The sequence below is a fragment of the Micrasema longulum genome, unplaced genomic scaffold (assembly GCF_059751315.1).
Source record: "Micrasema longulum isolate JH-2025_06_02 unplaced genomic scaffold, ASM5975131v1 h1tg001729l, whole genome shotgun sequence".
Lineage (NCBI taxonomy): Eukaryota > Metazoa > Arthropoda > Insecta > Trichoptera > Brachycentridae > Micrasema > Micrasema longulum.
The window spans coordinates 205,255-231,359 of NW_028278907.1; the positions used below are offsets into that span (position 1 = coordinate 205,255).

At 31.2% G+C, this 26,105-nt stretch overlaps 1 protein-coding gene across 1 annotated transcript; it reads right to left on the bottom strand.

Moving 5' to 3' along the window:
• Positions 1-1,546: 1,546 nt before the first annotated feature.
• LOC148274189 (uncharacterized) lies at positions 1,547-12,099 on the bottom strand. Its single transcript, XM_088237465.1, has 4 exons — positions 11,980-12,099; positions 10,711-11,404; positions 2,726-2,751; positions 1,547-2,077 (listed from the first exon to the last, which is right to left on the bottom strand). Exons 1-4 carry the CDS (start codon positions 12,085-12,087, stop codon positions 1,562-1,564), a joined length of 1,344 nt encoding a protein of 447 aa, XP_088093591.1. The 5' UTR covers positions 12,088-12,099; the 3' UTR covers positions 1,547-1,561.
• Between the last annotated feature and the right edge of the window lie 14,006 nt (positions 12,100-26,105).

Below are 26,105 nucleotides of genomic sequence, written 5' to 3' on the forward strand. Positions count from 1 at the left end.
GTACCCAAAATCCCTTTGTCCGAAAGTGGTATTAGTTTGTATTTTTTTAAGTTATCAATGTGTTGAGGATCTAGTGATTATATTATTTGTATGTGATGTATTGTGGGGGTTTTGTCTTTCGTTTGAGTAAGAGTAGTTTTTGAATCTATAAGTGAGTATTGTTTTGGCCTATAATTGTTTTGGTGTCATAAGTTGTGATTTATGAAATATTTATATAAGTTTACAGTATTACTACAAAATACCATTTTTAATATAAATTTAATACATATATTTACATCAACGCTTCCCATTACGTAAAAGAAAAAACAATTATTGTCTACATAATAAAGAGTGACGTCTGACAATAAATAATTTGTTTATTATATTTTTAATTATTAGTATTTTTAGTATAACATATAAATTATTTAAAAAAACTTTGTTTTTAATTAGTGCTACACAAAAAGGAATTATAAATATAACTTTTCGGTTATTTCTTAAATATGTTGCATTCCTAACTGCGCTTTTTATTTCCCCTTTTCAGTGCATTAAAGAAAAATCTTTCTCTGTGAGTATAATGATATTGTGCTGTAGTTGTTTTTAATTTTGGAATTAAGATGTTGCCAGTTATTCTAGGTCGCGCATTTACATTTTGTGACGTAGAAACAATACCATTTAAATTGTCTTTATTGATTTGAAGTAAATGATTCTTTTTATATGACGATTCTTTATCTAAAACCCTATTTTTTAAAAACAATTAGACAGGGGGAAATGTAGACGGGTTTTTTTATAAAACTTTAATAATGAATTTTGGTATTTTTTCGACCGGTAAAATATTTGCTTTAAATGCACCACCCTATCCGATAATTTCGTACTGTAATATGGATTGGGCCACATGCAGAGTTAATTGATTTTAATTTTTACATAGTTAATATATTTCTTAATCTAATAAATACATTTATAAGTTTTCTCATTATGTTAACAACATTATTTATTGCCTCCTTCCATTTAGTATTTTTATCAATCATTATGCCTTTATACTTTAAGTAATTTTTTTACTGATTTTGAGGCAATTATCATTATGAAACTAATAATCATTGCATTAATCTCTAATTACCAGTATTTTAATTTTTGTATATAAAAAGTTTACGGTAATTTATTTATCGTTGTATGTAGGTATGCCTTGAAAATTTTTTAAAAATTTTTAAGCACATATTAAATAAATAAATGGAAATAATAATTTAAAACCAGCCGCTTACAAAAAATATATAATTTGGAATGATCAAATCGTATTTTTCTTAATTTAAAAACGTTTAAAGTGTAATTTGAAAGTGTAATTGTCAGTAGGCATATTAACTCTGTTTTTTTTGTCTAAAATACTGTATCAGAAATATGCAGGTACTACACAAATACACCTGTGCAACTTTCTTATGTTTATATATTTTTGGCTTGAAAAATGTATCGAGCATTTTAAAAAATGCTTAAAATAGTAGAAAAATAAAACAGAGGTTGGGAAAAAATAATTTATTATAAATAAGCTACTTATATCTAGCTCGTCTCGGGACAATGGCATAGGATGGAACATTTAGTTGTAGTAGGACTGGGCTGGGGCGGAATATCCGTGGTATGAGGGGGCGGCCTGGGAATATCCGTGATAGGCGGGGGCGGCTTGCACGTAGGCGGGGGCGGCATGAGCGTACACGGGGGCGGCAACCTTCAGGATGGGCTTGACGGCAACGGGGTGCTGACCGGGCTCACGGTGGACAACAGCGTTGAATCCACTGTGCTCATCAGCGGTGTACTCAACGGTGCGGCGGCTTCCGTCAGCTTCGATCAGAGAGTAAGATCCTTGAACCTGATCTCCGTGGCGAGTTTCCTTCTGGCTCTTGATGTCTCCGGTGTGCTCGTCATGGACGGAGTACTCGAAGCTGTATTCAGCGGGGGCATACTGTTCGACGGGGGCATAGGCTACCTTAGCGGGGGCGGCGTAGTGGATTTGAGCGGGTGCGGCGTAGTGGACCTGGGCGGGAGCGGCGTAGTGATCCACGGGGGCAATCACTCCAGCCTGAGCCATGGCCACGAAGCAAGCGAAAGCGATGATCTGGAGATGAAGAAAAACATAAATAATCTGTTGTGAGGTCATATACTAAGTAACAATGTTTAATTTGAAAATAAACGATTTTATGAAAATCGAGACACTTTTGATTACTAAAATGATTTAAAAAATGGTATTTTAGATGTTAATCTACAGTTTTACGGCTCAAAGTCCCAACAACCGTTATTTGTAAAATGAAACTTTTTTTCCACTATACTAAAATGTGCATTGCTCGGCACGAGATTTTGTCGTATGACATTCGTTATTAAAAGTAATCATTAATATTATATTCATAACTAAGAAATAAAACTAAAATAAAAAACTGTTATTGAAACTGTTTCATTTACAAAAATCTTTCTTAGCTACTCAATTTATCAAACTTAACATTTTGGCATAAAAAAAGTAGAGATCGGAAATAAATTGTATTGCCTTGTTTTCTTTTCGCGTTAGACAAAAACTTTGAAGAAGCGTTTCATCATTCGGGTAGCAGTTATAGCTATTTTCAAGAACAGGATTTTAATTATTCACCTAGGCATATCGTGGTTGAATTCCTAAATTCATTAAGCAAAGAGAACGATGTCACATCAGATAAGTAAGCAGTTTACGGCACAATAAAAAAACTTCAATCTTCATAAAAGTGTCTCTGTAACTTACTTTGAATGTCATTGTAAGGTGATTGTCTACGGTTAAAAATAAACTATACTTAATTAGACAGAAAGCTCTGTATAAATACTTAGTCACGACCCCCCCCCCCCTTCTTATCACGTGTCATTTATAATATATTCACCACTGTGATATTAACCAAGGATATAGCGTCAAGTCTATGAAAATGCTGAGTATCCGCGAATGACCACTTTATAATAAAATCAATATTTTTTTTCTGATTGGTTGAAAACGTCAATGTTATTTTCACTAATAGTACTACCATTACGCCATTTCCCTCTTGGGATAGGCCGAGAGAATGGACTGCTACACACGTCTATCCTGGCATATATTTTTAGCTTCTTTCCCATTCATACATGCCTCTCGGTTTTGCCTGCTCTTGACATGACCAGACTAAAGACTTTGGTTTATCTGATCATATCTCGTCTTCCTTATTCATGTTCGTCTCATGTTACCGTTTATTTGCGCCAAATATACTTGTTTTACCAATCTTTCATCATCTATTTGTTCTACACGAACAAACCATATCAGAGACCCTTTCTTAATCTTATCAATTATATAAACCTGACTCAGATTTACACTCTCGCTTGATTTTCGACAAATTTGCCTCGTCATTCCCACACAAGGGATCGCATTTCGACCGCGTTCACTCGGTTTTCACTGTTTGTCATTTTCTACTTATATTATTGCATATTATTTAGTTACATTATTTTTTTTAGTCCGTAGTCATTATTTGCGTATGTTTTATTTGTTTTCTTTTTGTTTAATCTGTTAATTACATATGTTTTATATTTTTTACCAAAAATAAAAAAATCAAAGGAATTGAAGGGAAACGAGGGGTGGGAACGACGATGTCCATATATCCTCCTCCCTTTCATCAATCTATATAGAGTTCATATTCTTTGCGAATAATTAAATTAACTTTCCTCTATGGTTTGAATTATGCATATCCGGATTATAGGTTGACATTCTATATCTTAGGATTAGGCGATGTCAATATTGTTGAGATAAGTTATAATATGACCAGCCAAGAACTTTTTTTTTTTTACAAAGAACTTCAGTTTGCAAAGTTACTAAAAAATATATTCATATAAAAAACATGCTTTAAAAAATCATAACAAAAACAATAACAAAAATAAATAATAGTAGGAATATAAGCAGTGCACATAGGTATTGTTTATTTATTAACGGACATTGTCCACGTATACAATTTATAGGGTTTAAATATCAAATATTAAATTTAAATATAAAATTTTTATAATTAACATTTTTCTATAATTATTTTGTACATTGTTTTGATTATTTTGCATATTGTTTTGATTACGTGTATATTGTTTTAATTTGTTAATAAATATTTTTGATTTATATATTGAAGAATCCCGACTTCACACGGAATTTTCTCACAAGTCGGGATATAAAAAACATAGGTATAATTGTGTCTATGATAAAATTGTATATTTTATGCATTAAAAAAATAAATTACAATAAAAGAATAGTTGAAAACATTTAAAAAAGAAGAAAAGAAGCATTGACAAACATAAGGGATATCAAGACAAGATCTGGACTATTTATTTAGTGCTCGTTTAAATCATTGAAAACTTAAAGCAAAAAAGTCCAGATCTTGTCGTGAGTTAACAATACGACAAAGACGGCTTATTGGAGAATAAGGGCACAGTTTGTTCTATGCTGATCGATGAATAGTACTTCATTGTTTCTCAACCTACGAGTCGGAATATTGAATTTTACTTGTCCCAGTAATGATGCAACATCGATTATACCATTTAGTATGCCGAACATATATATGGAATCAATATTAGTTCTACGTTTTTGTAGACTATAAATATTTAACATTGACTATATTAGCATAAGAATAATTACCTCTCTCTAGTCCAAGCATCTATGCTACATTTCGAAGTATTGTGCAGATATTGAGTCGAGAAGCATGCCACCGTCGCCGGCTATTTGATTTGAATTTAAAGATGAAGTTTGCAAAAGATTTCATGGTTTCTCGCGGTGTAAAGGTGTAGCATGTTATACAGTCTACGCATGCGAGATAGAGGGTTAAAACATCCTGTATAGGAGGAGAAATAAAATTTACCTATGTCCGTCTATTCAATCTCAATTAATTATATTTATTTCTATCTTTAACTAATTTATATTACTTATCGTACGATTACTTTCTTAAGGCCAACTGTGAGTAATTGGTGTTAAAATCTATTAGTTACAAATGATTTGGGTTCGTTAACAAATTACTTAATAAACAAGTTCAAATACATACAGGTACGTTCCTCAAGTACGATGTTTAATTGCTTTCCGAACTTCCAATAAATAAAATAATGTAGAACTAGTCAATGTAATTTTTCAATTGAATAATTTATTTATTGTATCCTTAATAATTATTGCTTTCCTTAATGAAAAAAAAGTTTTTATGTTGGGTTTTATAGTTAAGTGTTGAGCAGACTGTTATTACGTTATTGATTATTTGAATTCACACATCATAAATAAAACGAGTTTATTTATTTTGATTACAATTAAGTCTTATTAATGTAATGATTCTATTATTACGTATATTGGATTCTATTTGAATAAAATTAACGATTTTTTAGAAGAGAATATTGCACAACTGGTTGGTTATTTATTCATTTTTTCCTAATGGATTTTCCCATGTAGAAGAAATAGTAAATTGTAATTATCTTGTAACATTCTCACATGAAAAGTTAATTAAATTAATAAATAAATAAATGCTGAATATTTACAGCATATATGTATACATTTTCTATTATTCATCATTACCGAGGTTAAAAATTTGATCTATTTAAAATAAAGGGAACAATATAAAAAACCAGTTGAGTAAAATACTATATTTTACAGGTATTTAGAAGAATCAAAGAATAAAAATAAAAACAAAAATGCATTAAAATGTAGAAATAGCTAACTATCATCTAAAGTAAATTATTATGAAAATAAAACTTTGTTATTAGTTTTACACTATTTTTATTGTTTATTTTTTATTTAAATTCTATGACATTGTGAACAATATTCTGCGTTTACTATATTAGTTTGATATCACCCGTCGATGGAAGGAGTGCTCTCTCGAAACTGTAGTAGTGTTCTTGTAAAATAATAAAAATTGTGTAACACTAATAACAAAGTTTTATTTTCATAATAATTTATAATGAAGTGTTACGAAGTGAATGCCGATTCAATTAACAAGTCATTTAAAGTATTTGAAATAAAATGAAAACTAGAATTTTTAGTCAAATTAATTATAAATTGCAATTACAAGATCATTGTAAATTATTGTAATTTAATGTTAAATTGCTATATTGTTTTATAAATTATGTTTTTAACTATAATTGTATAGTATAAAGTTTATATTTGAAGCACTAACTTTATGGTTTTTCATTATAATAAATTAATAAAAACAACTTTGTTTTTAACCACTAATTTTTATTTTTCACCGACCGGTTTCAAAGCAAACAAACTAAAAGGTCAAGGTTAACTAGTTACGTAAACCTTGACAAAGAAGCTTGTTTGCTTTGAAACCGGTGGGTGAAAAATAAAAAATAGTGGTTAAAAACAACGTTGTTTTATTAATTTATTACAATTGTATAGTTTCACTCGATTTGTTTTAAATGAATGTCATCTTATTTTTCAAAAATTGTTTATTTAATGTAATTGTTTGAATTTACCGGATGTTTTCCCCTAATGTTGATTTTTATCGCTTAGCACGGGCACAGCCTAAAAATCCATGATAAGTCCGTGAAAATGTGAACCGTTAATCAATGTGAAATAAATAAATACCTGAATAAAATAAATCATCCTTTCTGCATCTTCTTCTTCTTCTTATGAGCCCATTTCTCTCCACTGCTGGATAGAAGCCTCTTCTAAATTTTCCATGTTTTTCTGTCCTTGGCACTCTGTTTCCATCCATGGCCCACGAGTTTGACGACGTCGTTAGTCACCTTTTACTTCCGTAGCGTCTCCAGTTTAATATTCTGGGGGTCCACCTATCGACTTTTTGTCTCGCCACATGTCCCACCCACTGCCATTTTTGTCTTCCCACTCTTTCTGCGATATCGGTCACCTTTGTACGGCGTCTTATCTCCTCATTCCTTATTCGGTCTCTTAAGGAGACGCCCAACATTTGTCTCTAGTGCCTAGGGCACTTTATTGTTAAACCAACTATGGAGTATCTCGATCATCTGTTACAGAAAGGTGAAGTGATTAGTCTGACGCTTTAGGTGTCAGTCCAGGGAACAATAAATATTGAATTGTAAAACTACCTTAATAACAAATATTCTAACGTAATAAAAATGGTATTTTACTCTCGTTTCCTCGCATACGATACAAATGAATTTACGAAAGGAATTAGTTACCGAATAACTGGTATCAATTTAATTTCTTTCGAATCTTAAATAATCGCTAGATACAGGCAATTTAGACATCATTCTGATTTTTTTTAAATTATATGATTTTTGGCATAAGTCCCACTTTCCTCCAAAGTCCTCACCCCTCGGGTGTCTCAACCCATTCCTAACTGACCCAACGGTTTTTAGTTCGGCTGTTTCCGAAGGGCGAGTTTACAACCAGTCAACGCGCTGAACACTGAGTTATTCATTCAACGAATTTCATATTTTGTTTTTTTTTTTAAAGTAGAAATATTTGCGTTCTTATGATTTAACCAAATATTTAATTTTGAAAGCCATTTTCAACAATATAAATAACTCACTATTAGAAAATGGGATCAAGTTGGGGTAGAGTGGGATCCGAACCACGGACTTTTGAACCGTGAGTCCGTGACACTAGCCACGGGACCACAACCCGATATAATAATAATATTAAATATTCATTAACTATAATGAGCGATGTGACAAATACAGAATAAAACAAAGGTATGGATGGTTAAATGGCAGACTTATTGCCTACAGCAATATCTTACAGCCTGACCAAGAATTTATTTAAAAGACAAAAATAAAATATATTAAAAAACAAATAAATATGAAAGTTTAGAAAACACAAACTGTTAAACTATCATAAAAGGTTGTGGTGTCTATTGTTACATTAATTTCATTTAAATTTATTAAATTGCACCTTCCAAATATTATTTTATAGAATAAAAACATTAATTTACTAGAAACACTTCTGTAAATTTTTTAATACAATTAATTATCTTTTTTTTTTGGAAGCTTATTATATTTTTTTACTGCCTACAAAAATGATTGATTCGCTTATGGATTTTTTTTTGTTTAAAAATTTTTTATGCGCTCTTATGATTTACTCAAGTATTTCGTTTTGAGGGTCATTTTTAACGAGTTGTAAATAACTCACTATTATAAAATGGGAATCAAGTTGGGGTATAGTGGGATTTGAACCACGGACCTTTGAGACGTGTGTTTAAGACACTAGCCACGAGACCACAACCCGATTCTTTTATTCCTGGTGTTGTGATAGTGGCTTTTTTCCTGAGTACTAAAATATTCAGATCCTGATTTAACAATAAAACAAAGTTCCATTACATAAATACCCGTCATTGCAAATGAATTTAATCTAATAAAATATGGCCTACATATTGCCAGGTAATCAGCATTTACCATATTTTTTGAATTTTTAAAACATCATTATGCGGCCTCCGTGGTGTAGTGGTCAAAACGCTTGACTCACGCACGAAAGGTTCCGGGTTCGATTTTTGATGAGAACCCAAAAATTTAATTTGATTTTTTTCAAGCCTGGGTGTTCTGCACCGTAATTCACCACTGTTTTTGGGCCTCCTGGCTTGTTGTGGTGCGAAATAAAAACCAAAAAAAAACCAGTACAAAGTAGAGTTTCCCCAAAAATTTATACCACATTTCGAAATTGGATCAAGCTGCAGCAGCCAGCTGCATTCAAGCCGGCACGTACACATTCTAGTAACTGAGCGAAACAAGATTTTTAGGCGAAACTGATTTTCGGCTTCTGTTCTAGTTTCAAAGAAGCCGAAAGCAAAACATAAATAAATTTGTTAAAAGTCACATCAAAACGCCCAAAATTAGACGTTTTTATTGTTAAACCAAACGAGTTTATGTAATTTTCACAAAATTCAAAATCTCGCAACTCGGCGTATCATGTTGGATATGAGTTTTCGCAATAAAATTGTAAATAACCTAATTGATAGCCCAGAAATGAGAAACTTCAGCCCTACGGAAAATTGAAAACGAAAAAAAAATTTTAATGAATTTATTTTTATTTTTATTCATTTACATTTTTTCTATTAAATTAAATATTTATACTCAGCAAATAAAAATATAAAAATTGAAAATAAATCCTCGAAGAAAATTCTATTCACTGGTCCGGTATCTTAAAATATTAGTAAACTATTACCCCCCAATATCCAACCCGCGTTCTACACTAACAATAATTTAGGAAAAATACTAAATAACTCCAAATCGAAAATTTCACTTTAAGAAAAAAGCGGTGTATATGAAATTACGTGTGGAGATTGCAACAGCAAATATATCGACCAAACTGGAAAAAATTAGAATTAACGAACACCGCCGTGGACTTTCTAGTAATAGTTTTTCTGAATTCGCAAACCATAATATAGATACAAACCATTCATTTCATTCACACAAAATCAAACTTTTGCATACGGGCATAAATAAAGGGATCATAATGAACAATTTAGAAAATGTTGGAATACAAAAAAATTTAAACTCAGATAAAACTTTAATTAATAATATTATATTTCAAAATGCATCACCCCTGCTATCAATATTCCCCACAATTAGGAAAACTCCACCCCCTCCACCTCACATTGCCTTCCCCCTTCCGCCCGACCCTGTCAGTACCTAAGTATTAATATGTGTATGTATTTTAGTTTAGTTTATATTTACATCTGAGGATGGGTAATACTGATTACCCAAAACCAGTCGTGTTTTAATGTATTAAACTCTTGTGTGGTAAATTTACAGTGTTTTATTTTAAATAAATACAAAACTTAAAAAAATCAAAGCGCTGATACATGAAAATAATTTGTTTTTTTTTGGCTTAGTTCAATAGTCAATTAACAATAATATTTTTTTTTTAAAACTGAACTTTCTCATTTTCATTTCATATTGAGCCCCTGTCCGTAGAACTCGTCATTCTGTACCTGTATTCTTCAACATTCCACGCTCACAGACTAATTAAATAAAAAAATAGCACTCTCCGAATAATAAAGACTATCTAGAATGACAGTTTTAGTAACATCGACATATTATTCAGTAAATACTATAGCTTTATCAGATCTGTTAAATACATTTTCACTTTATCTCCAGTTTAACTTATAACTTTGACTTTTTCATACATCTACTACATGTACCTAATGAATTATTGTTGTTTGATAAGTATTATATTTAGTAATAAATATAATTGTAAATGGAAGCAGAAAAATAAAAAAGGAAAGTAAAATTAGAACTATTATATGTCTACTCCCTTTTATGATCTTTTTATTTCATTTTTATGCTATTTTTTTTCTTAGTATTAATTTTTTGAATACTAACACTACTATACTATATAATATTTACAATGCGAATGTTGATGGATGCAGAAATAGAGGAAGACCGAGAAAGACATGGCATGACCAAATCCAACAAAAACTTAAAGATGGACATGTCAAGAGTCGGAATAATCGGCGCGCGTGCATGAGAAGATGTGTTGTCAAAAAATTCACAACTCACCTATCAGTTTTTAATAATCGCTACCCACCGCTATCTTCTGAGAATTTTTTATAAAGTAATTCAATTGAAACTCTTTTTTAAGTTAGCAAAATCCTTCTTTTTGTTTTACTGTCTCGTGTACTTAAATATGTTCATATGCATACTCGTATATGCTCGGATATAAAAAATATGTTTATAAGGAACAGTGCACTAAATTAAATAAGTTTTAAGGCAGAAATAATTTATTTACAGTATTAGCTACTTATAACTAAGTTCGTGTATGGTCATTCAGTAGGACTTAGTGGTGGTAGTAGGACTGGGCAGGAGCGGCATATCCTTGGTAGGCGGGAGCGGCCTGCACGTAGGCGGGGGCGGCATGAGCGTAGGCAGGGGCGGCATGGGCGTACACGGGAGCGGCAACCTTCACGACGGGCTTGACGGCAACGGGGTGCTGGGCGGGTTCACGGTGGACAACAGCGTTGAAGCCATTATGCTCATCAGCGGTGTACTCGACAGTACGACGGCTTCCGTCGGCTTCGATCAGAGAGTAAGATCCCTTAACGTCATCTCCGTGACGAGATTCCTGCTGGCTCTTGATGTCTCCGGTATGCTCGTCATGGACGGAATATTCGAAGTTGTATTCAGCGGGAGCATACTGTTCGACGGGAGCGTAGGCTACTTTAGCTGGTTCGGCGTAGTGGGCCACAGGAGCGGCATATGCCACTTTAGCGGGGGCGGCGTAGTGGACCTGAGCCGGGGCGGCGTAGTGGACCTGAGCTGGGGCGGCATAGTGGGCTACTTGAGCGGGAGCGGCGTAGTGGGAAACCTGGGGAGCGGCGTAGTGAGATACCTGGGGGGCGGAGTAGTGAACTTGGGGCGCGGAATATTGAACCTGGGGGGCGGAGTAGTGAACCTGAGCGGGTTCGGCGTAGTGAGATACGGGGGCGATCACTCCAGCACGAGCTACGGCCAGGACGCAGGCGAAGACGAGAACCTAAATAAAAAATAAACAATTAATAAATATGGACAATAATCCTGTTTTCCTGAATAAAAACATACCTTAAATGTACAAATATCACATATTATTATGTTTTAAAATATTGGATACAATTAAATTTCTAATATAAGTAACCCAGAAAAATAAAATCTGTATCTGTCGAATAGAACTTAAAACGATGATTTCGCGAAAACCGAAAATTTCTAAATGTAAAATAAAATAATATTGATATTTTTGTAGACGTTTCTTGATAAAAATCCATAGTTGTTCATGATTTTGATAAAAATATCACTGAAAATTCCTGGCTATGTTTTACTTTATATAATTTGACCAACCAGCGTTTTCGCCTAAGTTAGGCATCTTCATCTACCAGTCCTGAAAATGCCTACTCAGGCTTAAGCGCTCTTTGTCAAATAAAAGGAAGAATAAATTTAAGCGAGGAATTTTTATTAATATGTTTAATAGAATGTACATGTTTCCCCAAAAAAATTAATTGAAATTAGGGTAGCGGTCGAAAACAAAATCGGTTTAAAAGCGCTTTAATTACGAGTGAAATACTAAACAAAACGTACTTTGAATGCCATTTTGATTGTGTGTTGAAGACTGTTCGGGACAAACTGTGCTACTTTAGCTAAAGCTCTGCCCTTATATACGGTGTGGCCACGCGTGGTTTGCTCCATTTTTTCTTCCACTCCCCCTCCCGCCCGGAGACAGTCGTGCGTCATTTGTTTATCTGCCGGCGGCAAGTCTGCGTCAGTACTAAGTCAGTAGGTACTGCGGCGAGATTTGGAGCGCCGAAACCGGTCGCATAGGACGAGGTAGTGCAGTCCAATTGTTCGCGTGAGACACCTGGTAATCGCCGGTATAATGTATAATATTACGAGCAGACAGCCAGGAAACTGGTTTGTCATTAATGTCTACTTATTCGGTTACCGATAATGCACTTTTCTCTTACATAATACGTGGCGCTGAGAGCCACAGGAACTTAACCGACGTTTGAACAATTTCTAGCAAAATCATTCCGTGATATAAACTGGATTTTTTCTACAAAATGATTAACTCGTTTCAATATAATAAGTAGATAAAATAATTTTAAGTTTATTTATTTTATTTTTATTTTATTTTATTAGGTAATTCAACAAAAATACAAACTAAAAAACATAAAATTTGAAAGCATTCATCGATACAATTTTACATGCAGATATATCTTAAATTATAGAATTACACAAAATAGAATTATGTATTTAGATGTAATACATATTTTTAAATATTTAATTTTTTACAGGATACAATGCAATAAAAAAAAGTTGTACATGTATACTAATTAAATAAGATTTATTCCTAAGAGATTATTCGCAAAAGCTGAGAGAGTATCATGAATAATGTCAATTTTATTGTTTCGGCAGTATATATTATATTCCCGACACATGCGGGCTATAGGTGTGTGGTATGTAGCATTATTTGAAAACATAGGCAGTTTAAATATTTCCCGATGTCTGAGTGTGCTCAATCCCGCATTTATTTGTATTTTATTTAGGAGGTTAGTATCTACTTTATTGTTTAATACTTTATACAAAAATTTTATATCGAAAACAACGCTTACAAGAACACACAAGTTTACACAAGTTAAATGATATTCGCGTTTTCATCAAAATGGGTTGTTTTTGCGAACATGAATGAAAAAAATATTTAAAGCAAGACTTTCGCTCTAAAAAATAACATAAAACTTATATGCCATGTCTTCGCACTTATATCAGATTTTTTGGTGGCTAAGTTTTTACGACTTGCAATTAAATCAAATTAAATTAAATAACCTAGCAAACTATAGCGGGAGCTTTATTAATTGACAGATCCTTCCAATTTTTACGGTTATGCTTTTCTGATATATATATTTTCTTACATAAATTAATAGAGTTACATAAAATGATACACGTTTTTTTTTCTGTTAAAATCTACTTTTAAATATTTAGTGAATCATAAAACTGGAACTTTACATTAAAGAGACTAGTTCTTTTGCTTGGAGAGCTATAAACTGATATAGTTATTTATTAATTTAAAGGTTTATAATTACAAATATGTACACATAAAATTAAAAATAAAAAGTCACATGAAATAAAGAGAAAAACAGAAAATAACAATACGGTTATATTTATTAAAATAAAAGTTTACTCGAGTTAAAAAGAAATCTTTAAATTTACTTTGAATTTATTTAGTGATATGGTCAAAGCACCAATGAATGACCGTTTAAGGTTTAGCTTGTAGTGAAATCCACATTAAAGGTATAAATTTCAATATTTAAGCGTACAAAATAAAAGTAAAAGTACTTAAGCTATTTTAATGAAATACGAGTACTACAATTATAATTAATATTACTCTAAAAAAATATCAGAATCACCGGTAAATGACCATTACTAACCAAATAAAAATAATACTCAGATTTAGTTACATCACAACATTATAAAACACCCTAACACATTAGAATATGGATATATTCAGATAATTGCATAAGAAATACCATCAAATAAAACACTTACCACACCTTTCCTTATAAAAACACTATCAATCTCAGAACAATTACGGAAAGACGCACTATTACCTTTTGACAACTCACAGGTCAAAACTGATAGATTTGTTTCTTACCAAAAGATGTGCCCGCCCACTGCTTTTGTCATAGTTAAAAGTTTTTTTAACTAGACACATGTAGCAATTCTTAATATATTGTGTTTTATAACCCAATGGTCATTTACTGAGGGGTAGTCATTTACTGGTGCTTTGACCCTATGATGGTTTTATTAGTTTTTGGTTCATTGGGGGAGATTATTATAATATGCATACTTGTTTTAAAAAAATCGTTTAAGCTTTTAAAAAAAATGGTTCAAGGTTCAATATTGATTTGAAACGGGGTTTTTTCATTTTACTACCTACGTACTCGATTAATTGATGTTAAATGTCTCTAAGCGCCTCATATAATGTGTAAATTCACGAATGATGTCGTTTGTGCATGTAAAACGCCTTGTTATAAATGCATATTAAATTCTTTTTTTTTCCTTTGTCTATATTAACATATATTATTCGAATTTGTCATCATCTCAAGGAGACAATTACATAATCAACATCACTCTTTTTGACATATAAAAGTGCATAAGGCACTCCATTTGAAACCCCATTTTTTAATTAGTAGTAAAATAGTGTTCAGACACAATTTTTATAAAAAATACGTTCCTACCTTTTCATTAAACAATGTACGATGAAGATATTATTGACCAATTTGTTGTGTCCTCTTGTCCTCTTCATTTGGATGTGAACACTTAATATAGTCGTATCAATAACAGAATAGGGAAATATTATATTATAAAATGTGTTTTTACAATTTTAAATTAATAAGGGTCAATGAAATACTGTCGAGTAAAAAAAAATAATTACTTTTTACTAATAGCATATTTTTTTTTTTCATTTATAATTTTTTACTTCCACGAAAACGGTCATTGCATTGAGATTCGAGATTTTTTTTGCACCTTAACAGACCAGGAGGCCCAATTACAGTGGTAAATCACATCACAGAACACCCAGGCTTGAGAAAAATCACATTTATTTTTTGGGTTCTCACCGGGAATCGAACCCGAAACCTTCCGTGTGTGAGTCAAACGTCTTGACCACTACACCACGGAGGCCGCCATTGGCCCCACATGCCCCTCAACACGTCACGATTCATGTAAATTTTGAACTTGGTTTGTGACTGCTTAAATTTAAAGAGAACGTTGCCACGAAGAGGATAGGATAGTATTTGACATCGTTCTGTCAATTGGGTGAAATAAATTTTAAAAATAGTATAAATATGAACTCAGTGAAATTATAACTCGTTTCAATTGTTTAGAATATCTTAATCCGTAACATATAATGTGGGAAGCTCATAAAGTGAATCTTGGCGTCAGAATTATCAACGTCAAACATGTCGCGTTCTTGTAGGGACATGTTTTTTTAATGATTTCGTTTTTAAATTTATGTATTTCATTTCTCCACAACATCCATATAGATTTTGGAAACCTAATTAATTTTTCTAAATTCATTTCGTACATTTTTATCGGTATTCCTAGTATGTGATAGTTTCCCCATAAGTAATATACATATATAATTACATTTTAAATTGAAATGTTTTTGTTAATGGAAGTATTAATTTTGTTTATTATTATTGTATTTTATAATATTTATTTTACAAGCGGTTTACAAATTATACGTGAATTTGTATTTATGCAATAAAAACAGAGTCAAAGTAAAGTCAGAGCAAGCATTTAGTATTATATCTGTTTGTATTATAGCCTCCAGTATCAATTTTCTAGATCTGATTATAATTAAATAAGGCTGCGGATTTGTGTTGTACTTTCGTTTTACATTTACCGTCATAAAGGAAACAGAATTATGTAAGGAATCGTGTGAAATACTTATATCACATTCTGTATTGGCTTACTCGTTTTGGTAGGCAAAATTATAGTATTCTCATTACTTTGAGTTTTTCCAAATGTTTGTAGACAAGGATGTTTCTAAGAATTTATTGACATTCTCATATTACAACAGAGATAGAGTGGAAGCCAAGGCATTTTAAGGTCTTGTGACTTCATTTATTGGATAACTTAATTGGTCACATTTAGGTATGTATGTGATGTAATATGTAATGTAATGTATTTATTTAGATAGTTTAACATATAAAATTCAAACACCTAGTTATACCTTAACAAACAAACAATATGTATACAAAAATAATTTCAAAAACAAAACATTGTAATAAAATCCAGACGCTTTCCGATGACGCTCTATCTACCTGTATGGATGTTTGTTTTCAACGAAAATCATCGACATCCCACGAAACGATGCGATAGACCCCGCAACCCTAATCTCTTGTGTTACTTTGTTGCTATAAAATAAAATAATGTAATTAAATAATACAATAAAAATCAATCCTCCCTATGTAAAAAATATTTTGGAATATTCTGTATTTTTGTAAATAAGGGCTGGATTTCACCCCCTAGGAAGTTGTTAACATTAACATATTACCACAAGAACGAGATGGAGAACATTTAAGGGAAGTCTAGGCATTGGTTGGTTTATGTAACCAAATTGCACAACGTGTAACATTCATCACTTTGCCCATGTTCGAATATCTATATTTCTTAAATTCTTCCATCTAACACATTGTGTTTATGATGAAGTAAGTCTTTTAAATGCATTTTTATTTATTTTATAAATTTATTGCATAAATTAAGGATACATATTTAATAACAGGGATGCTATATAAAACTAGTGAATACATAATGAAAACGGAGTGTTATATGTTCAGGATAGTCTTCATCTAACATTGCTCAGTCTGTTCTAAGATGAAGATTTTTTTTATCTTTTAAAGTATAAGTAGTTCTTTAATAATATTACAATAACAAAAAAAACTAAAACTGCTTAATTATAAATGCCTAGCTAATCAAATGTAAGAAATTAAACATCGTTATTATACAAATATAAAGTATATATATGTGCCAAGAATACATGTTACTTAAACATAAATAATATAGTATAATATATAATAAAAAACAAATATACAGTTATAATATACATAAACATATAAATAATATGTGTACCAATTATATAAAGTACTACGTTTCTTGATCTACGTATATTTTTCAAAAAAATCTCTCGCTACACCATTTTTTATATGTGCAGTTATTTTTATTTTAAAATTTGTTTTACATTTTGAGTTTTTTATAGCTTGACTTCCATATTTCCTTCTCTAAAATATTCTTCATCTGTATTGTAATATAATAATCTTAATAACTTCTAAGGGGGTGAAATCTAATTTTGTCTACAAACATTTGGCAAATTCAAAATATTGTCGACCTCAACGCTATTTAACACATCGAAGAGAAATATGGATGTTAAAACGTAGGTGATATGGTGGATGTTTTACTGTTTGTAAAGTGGCCACTTAACCAGTCAGTGAGATATAATAAGCTCTGTAAATATCTAGACTTCATATTTCCTTTTCAAAAATGGTCTTCATGCTGTTGTAATATCTGTACCTTAAAGCTTAAAGGCTGGAAGTAAAATTTTCTGCAAAATTGGGTTATTAATTTCATTTTGTTCATATATTCAGATTCTATTGGAGTCCTCTGGTACACCACTACTGAAATAGCTTGTTAAACACTAGTAGTGCAGTAATAATGCGCATGCTTTCAACAAAATTCAACGGTTTGCTGGTATTAAAGCAGTGGATACCGAATAAATTACACAATTTTTATTACAAACAACCTCTGACGCAGCGAGGGATTTTGCACAAGATTAAGTCTTATTGTCATAATCAACCAAACTTTTGCCGTTAATTTTATTATTTTACTTTGCTTTTTTTATATACTGTTTACTTATAATAACTGTTTTATTGCTATCAATATCATGTCATAAAATTTATATCTACCTGTTATTTTCATAAACAATAAATGTTTTGATTAATGGCACGTAACTTTATGTTTTTGCCTTAAGAAAGTTTTATAAATACATTGTTTTTCATTCAACATTCTACATGACTTTTTATACTGAAGTCCGAGGAGGAATTAGGGCGCGGACCGGGCGGTTTGAACAAAAAACATTGAAGTCCTATAGTTATTTGATAGTCCTTATTTTAAATGTTTTTTTCTTAAATATTCTTATCAAAAGCCTATAAATCCAAAAAATTACCAATAAATTGTGTTTTTACTTCGAGAGATACATTTGAAATAGTTTTACAACTTTTTTTTAATTTTAAACGATACTTCATTTCATTTTATTTCATTTTTTTGCACCACAACAGGCCAGGGGGCCCAATTACAGTGGTGAATTACATTACAGAACAAACAGGCTTGAGAAAAATCACATTTTTAATTTTTGTGTTCTCACCGGGAATCGAACCCGGAACCTTCCGTGCGTGAGTCAAGCGTCTTGACCACTACACCACGGAGGCCGCCGGATAAACTTCAAACCTCTACTAAACAATTGACCAAATGTGACTAGCATTTCAGCTTTAAGGTACAGATTTGTTAACATTAGTTGAATACTTAACCGGTTAAGTGCCATAAGCGCGTAAACGCGTTCTCTATTTCCGTGCTCGGAGGGCCGGCCATACAAAAATAGCGCGTAAAAACGCTTGCCTATGTACGCAGTTTACGCGTCGAGGCAAAATATTCTGGAAGATTGTAGATTTCGTTCACTCGTAGACATCTGTTAGAAGCTTGATGAAATACTAGGATACAAACAAACAAACCATCACTCGTTTCTCCGTAGGGGCAGGCAGGGAGGATAAAACGCCAAATCACTCTGTCTTTGCATACAAACCTCTACAATCATACATCTTCTCATGCACGCACGCTGATTATTCCTACACTTGACATGTCTATCTTCAAGTATTTGATGGACTTGATCGTGCCATGTCTTTCTCGGTCTTCCTCGTTTTCTGCATCCATCAACATTCGCATCGTAGATCCTTTAAGCCGTTTTTTTGCTGTTCATTTGCTCTACATGTCTAAATCATCGCACCACCCCGTTCTTGATTCTGTCGATAATGCATGTCTCAGCCTTACATAGTTCACGGATCTCGACATTTGCGCACCTATCATACATCGTTTTATCACACATTTGCCTGAGGGATCGCATCTTGACAGCATTTAACCTACTACAGCATAAAACACTCGGGTAAGGGAAATTATTACAATAATAGACATGACAGCAGTTCAAATGAGAGTGTACGTAAATTGCCTAATCGCTGCCGTAGTTTTTGTATGTTCAATAGACCATTTTGAAAACTTTACGAAAGACATTTTATTTGTTTTTAAAGTCAAATAAGTAAAATCAGTAAGTGGAGATTAGCACTCAAAAACTTTACATGTATATTTTAAAAATATTTGGGCTGAAAATACTATTTAATATCGGAAAAATTATAATTCTTTAGCTACATGGACGCGTAGTAAGATAATGAACATATTGGCATTCATAGCTCAATTTAAAAAAAAATGGTATATTGAACATACAAGAACTAAGGCAGTGTAATATTTTGCTGCCTGCTGGGAACTTCCATAGCAATACCTAGCGGCACAAAAAAGGTTAAAGAAAGGGTTGGCCTCGTGACGTAATGGTCAGCGCGTTCGATTCCCCGCATGGTTGAAATGAAATATTTATTTAAAAAGGGAGTTTTTACACCTGAATATTTCATAGTTCCTGGACCGGTACCTGAAGCGTAAGACTGATCATCTTACCTTCATGCAACAAAAAAATGATCAAGATACGCTGCGATTTGTATACCAATATTAAATATTAAATGCGGAAAGGGAATGATGAATTATGATTTTTTCAACACGTAGATTGATTGTTATATTATTAGTTTAAAAAGGTATACCGGTCTGTATTGCAATATAAATTTGATTCGTCAGCACACTCTAGTGATTCAAATAAACATTGAAATATTTTAGAAATTGCTGATTTATGATAAATGCATAAACGATGTCTTGGAAATATGAAACGACTATCGATAAACTTTATTTCTATATAGTAAAAGGCTATGATTCAACATATTGCATTGTCAATCAGTGAGTGTTCTAAATTAAGAGCAAAAAGTTGTATTATAATTTGCGGTTTTCTTTAAGCGGAAGGTCAGTCAATAGTTTTAAAAAAAGTGTACGTGTATCATTTTTTTTTCTATTTCTGACCTTCAATAAACGTTTATTTATTTGAAAAAATAAAATGATATGAAATACATACAGAATGTAAAAATAAATAAATTTAAACTGTAAAAAAGAACCGTAGATTTACATTTTAAACAGTGTATAATATTCATTATCGTTATTATAGTCTTAAATATTTTATTTGTATTATATTGTATATCTTTTTATTTACTAACGCCCAAATTTTTTAAATATTTATAGTGGTTATAAACAATTTACAAATATAATATATTTACAAATATAAAAATACAATTTATTTATTAAGGAAATCTCAGTCTTTATATAAATACAAGGTACAAAAGAACAATTAAAAAAAGTAAGACCAATTACAGATTTCACACTAATTTATTATGAATGCAGGAGGAAAGGGGAAAAATAGTTGAATTCTAAAAAAGTAAAAAATGAATATTAAATAAAAAGTACGTAAAAGGGAGAAGACATTGTATAGCTCCAACTCTACTTTCCTCCCTCTCTCTCTGCTTCCATGAACACTTATATTTCTTTGTTAAAATTCACAACCAACAATATTTAATTAGATGCAGGTAGTAGATGTACATATGAATAAGTATAAATTAAGAGTTGAAATAGAAAGTAAAAATTAAAATCAAGAGTAAAAGTTAAAATTAGAATTTAAATTAAAGTTAAAAGTTTAAATTCAAATTTAAAATTAAAGGTTAAAATAAGGAATCAAAATTAAAAAGTTATTTTAAAAACCCATTTGGAAGTGAGTAAAATTTTTATGTTTAATTTTTATTCAGTGGCTATCTATACCATGTAGGTGATCCTATGAGCATCAACATGCGTAGAAGCCACAGCGTTACAGTGGCGACCAATTTGGGGACCACAACAACGCAACGCTATAATATATTATATGCGTATGAAATGGGTTTGTTAATTACCTTTTAATATTTATTATTAAGTATTATGGAGGTATTGTTTCAGCATTTTTTTTTTCATAAGAAGATCTTCCATGTTAATAATGATTTTCTAGAGATTATTAAACAATATTGTAATAATGCAATTTAACGTTTTTCTCCAAAGTAATTTGTAATTCGAGGAACGTCCGCAGTCTAAGGAACTTTTATTTTTGAACCTAGTACATTCATTGTAATTTTTTTAATTGCGACACTAGTCTTAAAGATTTCGCGAAAGCGATGAAAATAATACATTTACACGGCACGTTAAGTTTAACGAAGTTAAATGACTATGGAGTTTTCGTCAAAATGCTAATGATCTGTGGTTAACCCATTTAATGTTCATAATATACCGACTTTTTAATATCTTTTATATGCTGACATACATATACAGGATTTTTCAGGGCCAGACCGCGAAACCTTAAAGGAACATTCCTCATAGTAAACTTTTTAAAAAAAATTAATAATTTTTTTCCAAAAAGTCATTAAAAAAAATTGTTTCCTCAAAAGATAGTAAATCCTTAATTTTTCGGACAAACAGTCCCTCCATAAAACCCTACCCCTCGTCTACCCAGCCGCTTCCCTTGTCCGCAACTGGTGCGTATCACTTCGTTGATCAAATACATTTTTATCGCAATTTTTTTTGTCGGGGAGGGGTAAGGGTTTGCGGAAGGGATGATTGTCCGAGAAATTAAAGATTTACTACAATTTTTATTTTTTTCAAATGACTTTTTGGAAAAATTTTACAAGAATTATTTTTAAAGCTTACCATGATGAATGTTCCTCCAAAGTTTTGCGGTCTGGCCCTGAAAACTGTGTGTACATTTTTCTTGTTATTTTTTTTAACTTTTTCATATCCATGTTTTAATATTGTTTTTTTATTATTTTTGTGTCTGAATCCACTTTAATGTTATATTTTATACTGTAGATAGCAATTGTACCGTATAATAAATCAATAAAAAATAGGCTTTCGTTTTTACGCAACTAGTTTCGTACATTTTGACCAAACCGCGACAATGATTTAACAATAAACATTTTTTTCTGCGACTGACCCTTATTGATTTTTTTCTTGTTTATAACGCTTTGTAATATGAATCAAATTAGACTTTAACAAGTTAAAATGCTTATCACGATTTTATTATAGACCCGGATAGTACGATTTTTTAGGGTTAACCCTTTGCTCACTAGACGCACTAATTTGTCCAATTGTAAAATAACTCATATATCTCTTATCTGCATTCGTTGCAACTAATCAATTTCGGTGAATATTTAGTCATTTTTTAGTAGTTTCTGCTATTTCGAAGTAATTAGTTTAAAAAAATGACTCTTTGGGATCATTTTTGCGTAGAGCTGTCACCCGTTTAGTTGTGTAAAATTACCACTCATTTACAAACCTCAGTATTATATTTATGAAAACAAGTAAGTTCTTTTATTTCTCAAATATTTTTGTGGTTTGATTATAATAATTTATTTTTGTAAAATTATCATATTAGAGAAACAGGTTTTTTTAAATAATAATAATTACCGATAACTTATATAGCGCCATTTTCGTAATATTCTCAATTTTAATTTGCTATATTTATATTTAGAACATAAGGTTTTCTCACTTCAATTTGTTATCTTTTATTTGTCATCTTATATTTGTATGTTTCTTTTTTACTTTTTTGAAGTTTTAAAAAAAAATGAAAATAATTTACTAATTTGTTTAGTTTTAATTATTTAGTTGAATTATATAGTTATATTTCATATTTTATATTACATAATGAATTGTTCACTGCTGTGATTATTTCTGTAAAACTTTTTATTGTAAAAGGTTCTTTGAACCGTTGATATATAAATAAATAAATAAATATAATACTTCAAGGGCGCTTTACAAAGTGATTATATAAAGATATAAATTTAATTTTAAGTTTTTAATTTAAGAAAAATAATTTACTTTGTCGCCACATGCTAAGAATTTATTCAAATAGTTTAAGTGAGTTTTTACCCCCCAACTTGCAATTTCCTGATGGTACAAATTTGTACCCCTGTTTATTTATATAAATAGTTTAAAAAAAAGAAAAATACGTAATTGTTGTCAAGCTATTAATAACACAATTAAAAAAGGAAAAACTCCAAACTCAAAAAATTTCATAAATCTATGGGATCTATTTGGGGAATAAATGGTTAAGTCAGTTGACGATGACTGTCAATACCCGCGTATATTAATTTAATAGGCTGTACGCCCTTCCACGCTTATGACTTGTGACCTCGGTCTGGGTATAATAATTTAATTATATTTATTTTATTTATTAAAATGGTTAACTCATTACACATGGATCAGAAAACTGCCTTAAAAATTTCCCTGAAATTTGCATTGACTTTTTTTGCACCACTACAGGCGAGGAGGCCCAAAAACAGTGGTGAATTACATTACAGAACACCCAAGCTTGATATAAATCACATTAAATTTTTGTGTTTTCACCGGGAATCGAACCCGAAACCATGTGTGAGTCAAACGTCTTGACCACTACACCACGGAGGCCGGAGATTTCTAAAGGTAATTTTTATGGTGTAGCTAATTTTACGAATTCTGCATATATCACAAGGTTGAATAAAAAATGTACGTTATTATTATTAAAATAATTTTTGACGTCTTTGAAAGTGAGATGCATCAGAAGGGATAAAAAATACAACCCTGTTTATGAAATAAAACCAGGAACCCGGTCAACTGTTTTACTCCATGACCGATCTTAGGAAAAAACCCATAAATATGAAATCGAGTGAAGATAAATTCGCTTCTTGGTGTGGTGGTTGATGGATTTGCCCACCATGCTTGAGGTTTCGGTAGCCTTATTCTGTAACTAATTCGTTTCGTGAATTCATTCGAATCGTATGAGAGGAAACGAGAGCGGAATACGACCTTGATTGCGTTAGAGTAAGATGGATATAATACGACGAACGAACTTACGAAACGAAATCGTGACATAATAGGCCTTCTGATTCCATTTCGGGAATATTAAAGATTAAAATAAAAAATAAAGTATTCGCATGCAAAATTCCACATATAATGTGATCAGTTTTCTGTTCCGTATAAAACAGACTTAGTTTTGACAGTGCCAAAATGTTAACAATGGTACCTTAGTAATGCGAAACCACGCCTTTCCTTTTGTTTTCAACATGATACAGTCAGGATTTTTTTTTTTTTTCAAGGAATCAATACAGCAAGGACATGAAAAAGTACGATTCCTGTGTCGGCGACCAAGACATAACGAATTTGCAAATGTACGACCGTATATACATATGACATATGTTCATAATTCACAGTGTAATGGCTCGGGTGTACTTTTTTTTTTGTCCATACTGGGTGGAAAAAATTCGGTTCTGCTTGCAAAACTTGCGGGTACCTAAATTTTTACTTTTATGTGTAGGTTACCACAGAGGGCTGGCTTCTGACTAAAAACACTGACAGTGCATTTCTCTACATTTTGTAAACTTGTACTATACTATTATAAGTCCATACTGATACGGTGTTGTAAACGAGCGATATGTTATGTACAATGTCGACACGCGTATTGGAATCGGAACGTTAAATCCACCATTGTTTTTGTTAACATATTCTTTTGTACCCATTAACATTATACGTACATTAGACGTAACTAAATGACATAATTTTTTCTCAATATTCAGTACCAATATTAGACAATACGCATGTTTAAAGCACCGGTACTGCACGGATTATGTATATTGTCTTCTTCCTCTAACGCATGTTTTACCGCTAATAAAATAGTATATTTCATTTAATCCACGGTATCACCAGATCTGGTATTTTTCATTAAAAAATACGCTGAGAGCTCGCGCAAAAACAAAAAAGTGACTGGTGACGATTATCGTGTGAGTGAGATGACAAGATACGAAGGTCGTCCGGTAGAGTCGATTTGGCTAGATGTTTTGGCGCTAGTATGGAATAAAATATACTTGTCAATTTACTATGAATATTTTTTCTATCAATAATATATAATATTTACTCATATTTTTACTGGTAGCGCACTGCACTAATATACGTGCAAAGAAACTGCCTTAATAAGGCTTTATTTTAAAAATAAAATAAACAAGTAATTCTATATATATATAAATAATAAATGATTTTTTTAATTTTTCACTTTAAAAAAAATATATATATAATTGTATTTTTTAAATAGTTTTGGTTAGACAGTATGAAATTGGTAGTAGCAATAAGTTCACCATTTAGCTATGCATACCTTTGTTATTATTTTTCTATGCATGACATTGTATTATGGTTAATAAAGATTTATTATTATTATTAAATATAAAACAATAAGAACCGGGTTGTGGTTGCGGACTCACGGATCAGAGGTCCGAGGTTCGCACCCCGCTCTACCACAACTTGGTTCCCATTTTCTTATAGTGAGTTATTTACAACTCGTTGAAAATGGCCCACAAAATTGAAATATTTGGGTAAATCATTAAAACGTGAATATTTATTTTTCTTAAAAAAAAACTGTTTCCAGGTAAATGTAAAATTTGAAATAAATTTCTTCTCGATAAACTTTTTATTACCAATTTGTCATTGCGTGTCAGACATAACGATAATAGTTTAAAAAAAAGAGTATGGAAAACAATATGAGTACATAGTTTTAACATTTTGATTTTTCTAAAATCAAGTTCGTACTGTTTAAGTAATATCAAAATTTATTTATTTATTTTTATTTATTTAGTATTTCACAGTTTTAAAATGTACAGAGTTTATTTGTTTCAGGTCCCGACTAGCTAGGAAATTCCTGTGTTTAGAAAGGACCTTATTTTATTCATGTGTTTTTTTTATTTTTAATTTCATTAAATGATGCTTAATAAATTCAAAGAATAATAATAACATTATAAAAAATCAATATAAATTTAAATTAGAAAACATGCAAGTAATAATAATAAAAATTGAATCATAAAAATAGATTAGAAAATATGCCACTAATAGTAAATAAATGAGACACAATTATTATAAATTATAAAACATACCGATAATAATAAAAATTGAACCACAAATACACATTATAATAT

Coding starts and splice junctions, on each gene's coding strand:
- LOC148274189 (XM_088237465.1), bottom strand. CDS start 12,087: ATGGAGCAAACCACGCGTGGCCACACCGTATATAAGGGCAGAGCTTTA. Junction 11,405..11,979: donor CAATCAAAATGGCATTCAAA/GTACGTTTTGTT, acceptor TTTTTTATTTAG/GTTCTCGTCTTCGCCTGCGT. Junction 2,078..2,725: donor ACCTTACAATGACATTCAAA/GTAAGTTACAGA, acceptor CTTCATCTCCAG/ATCATCGCTTTCGCTTGCTT.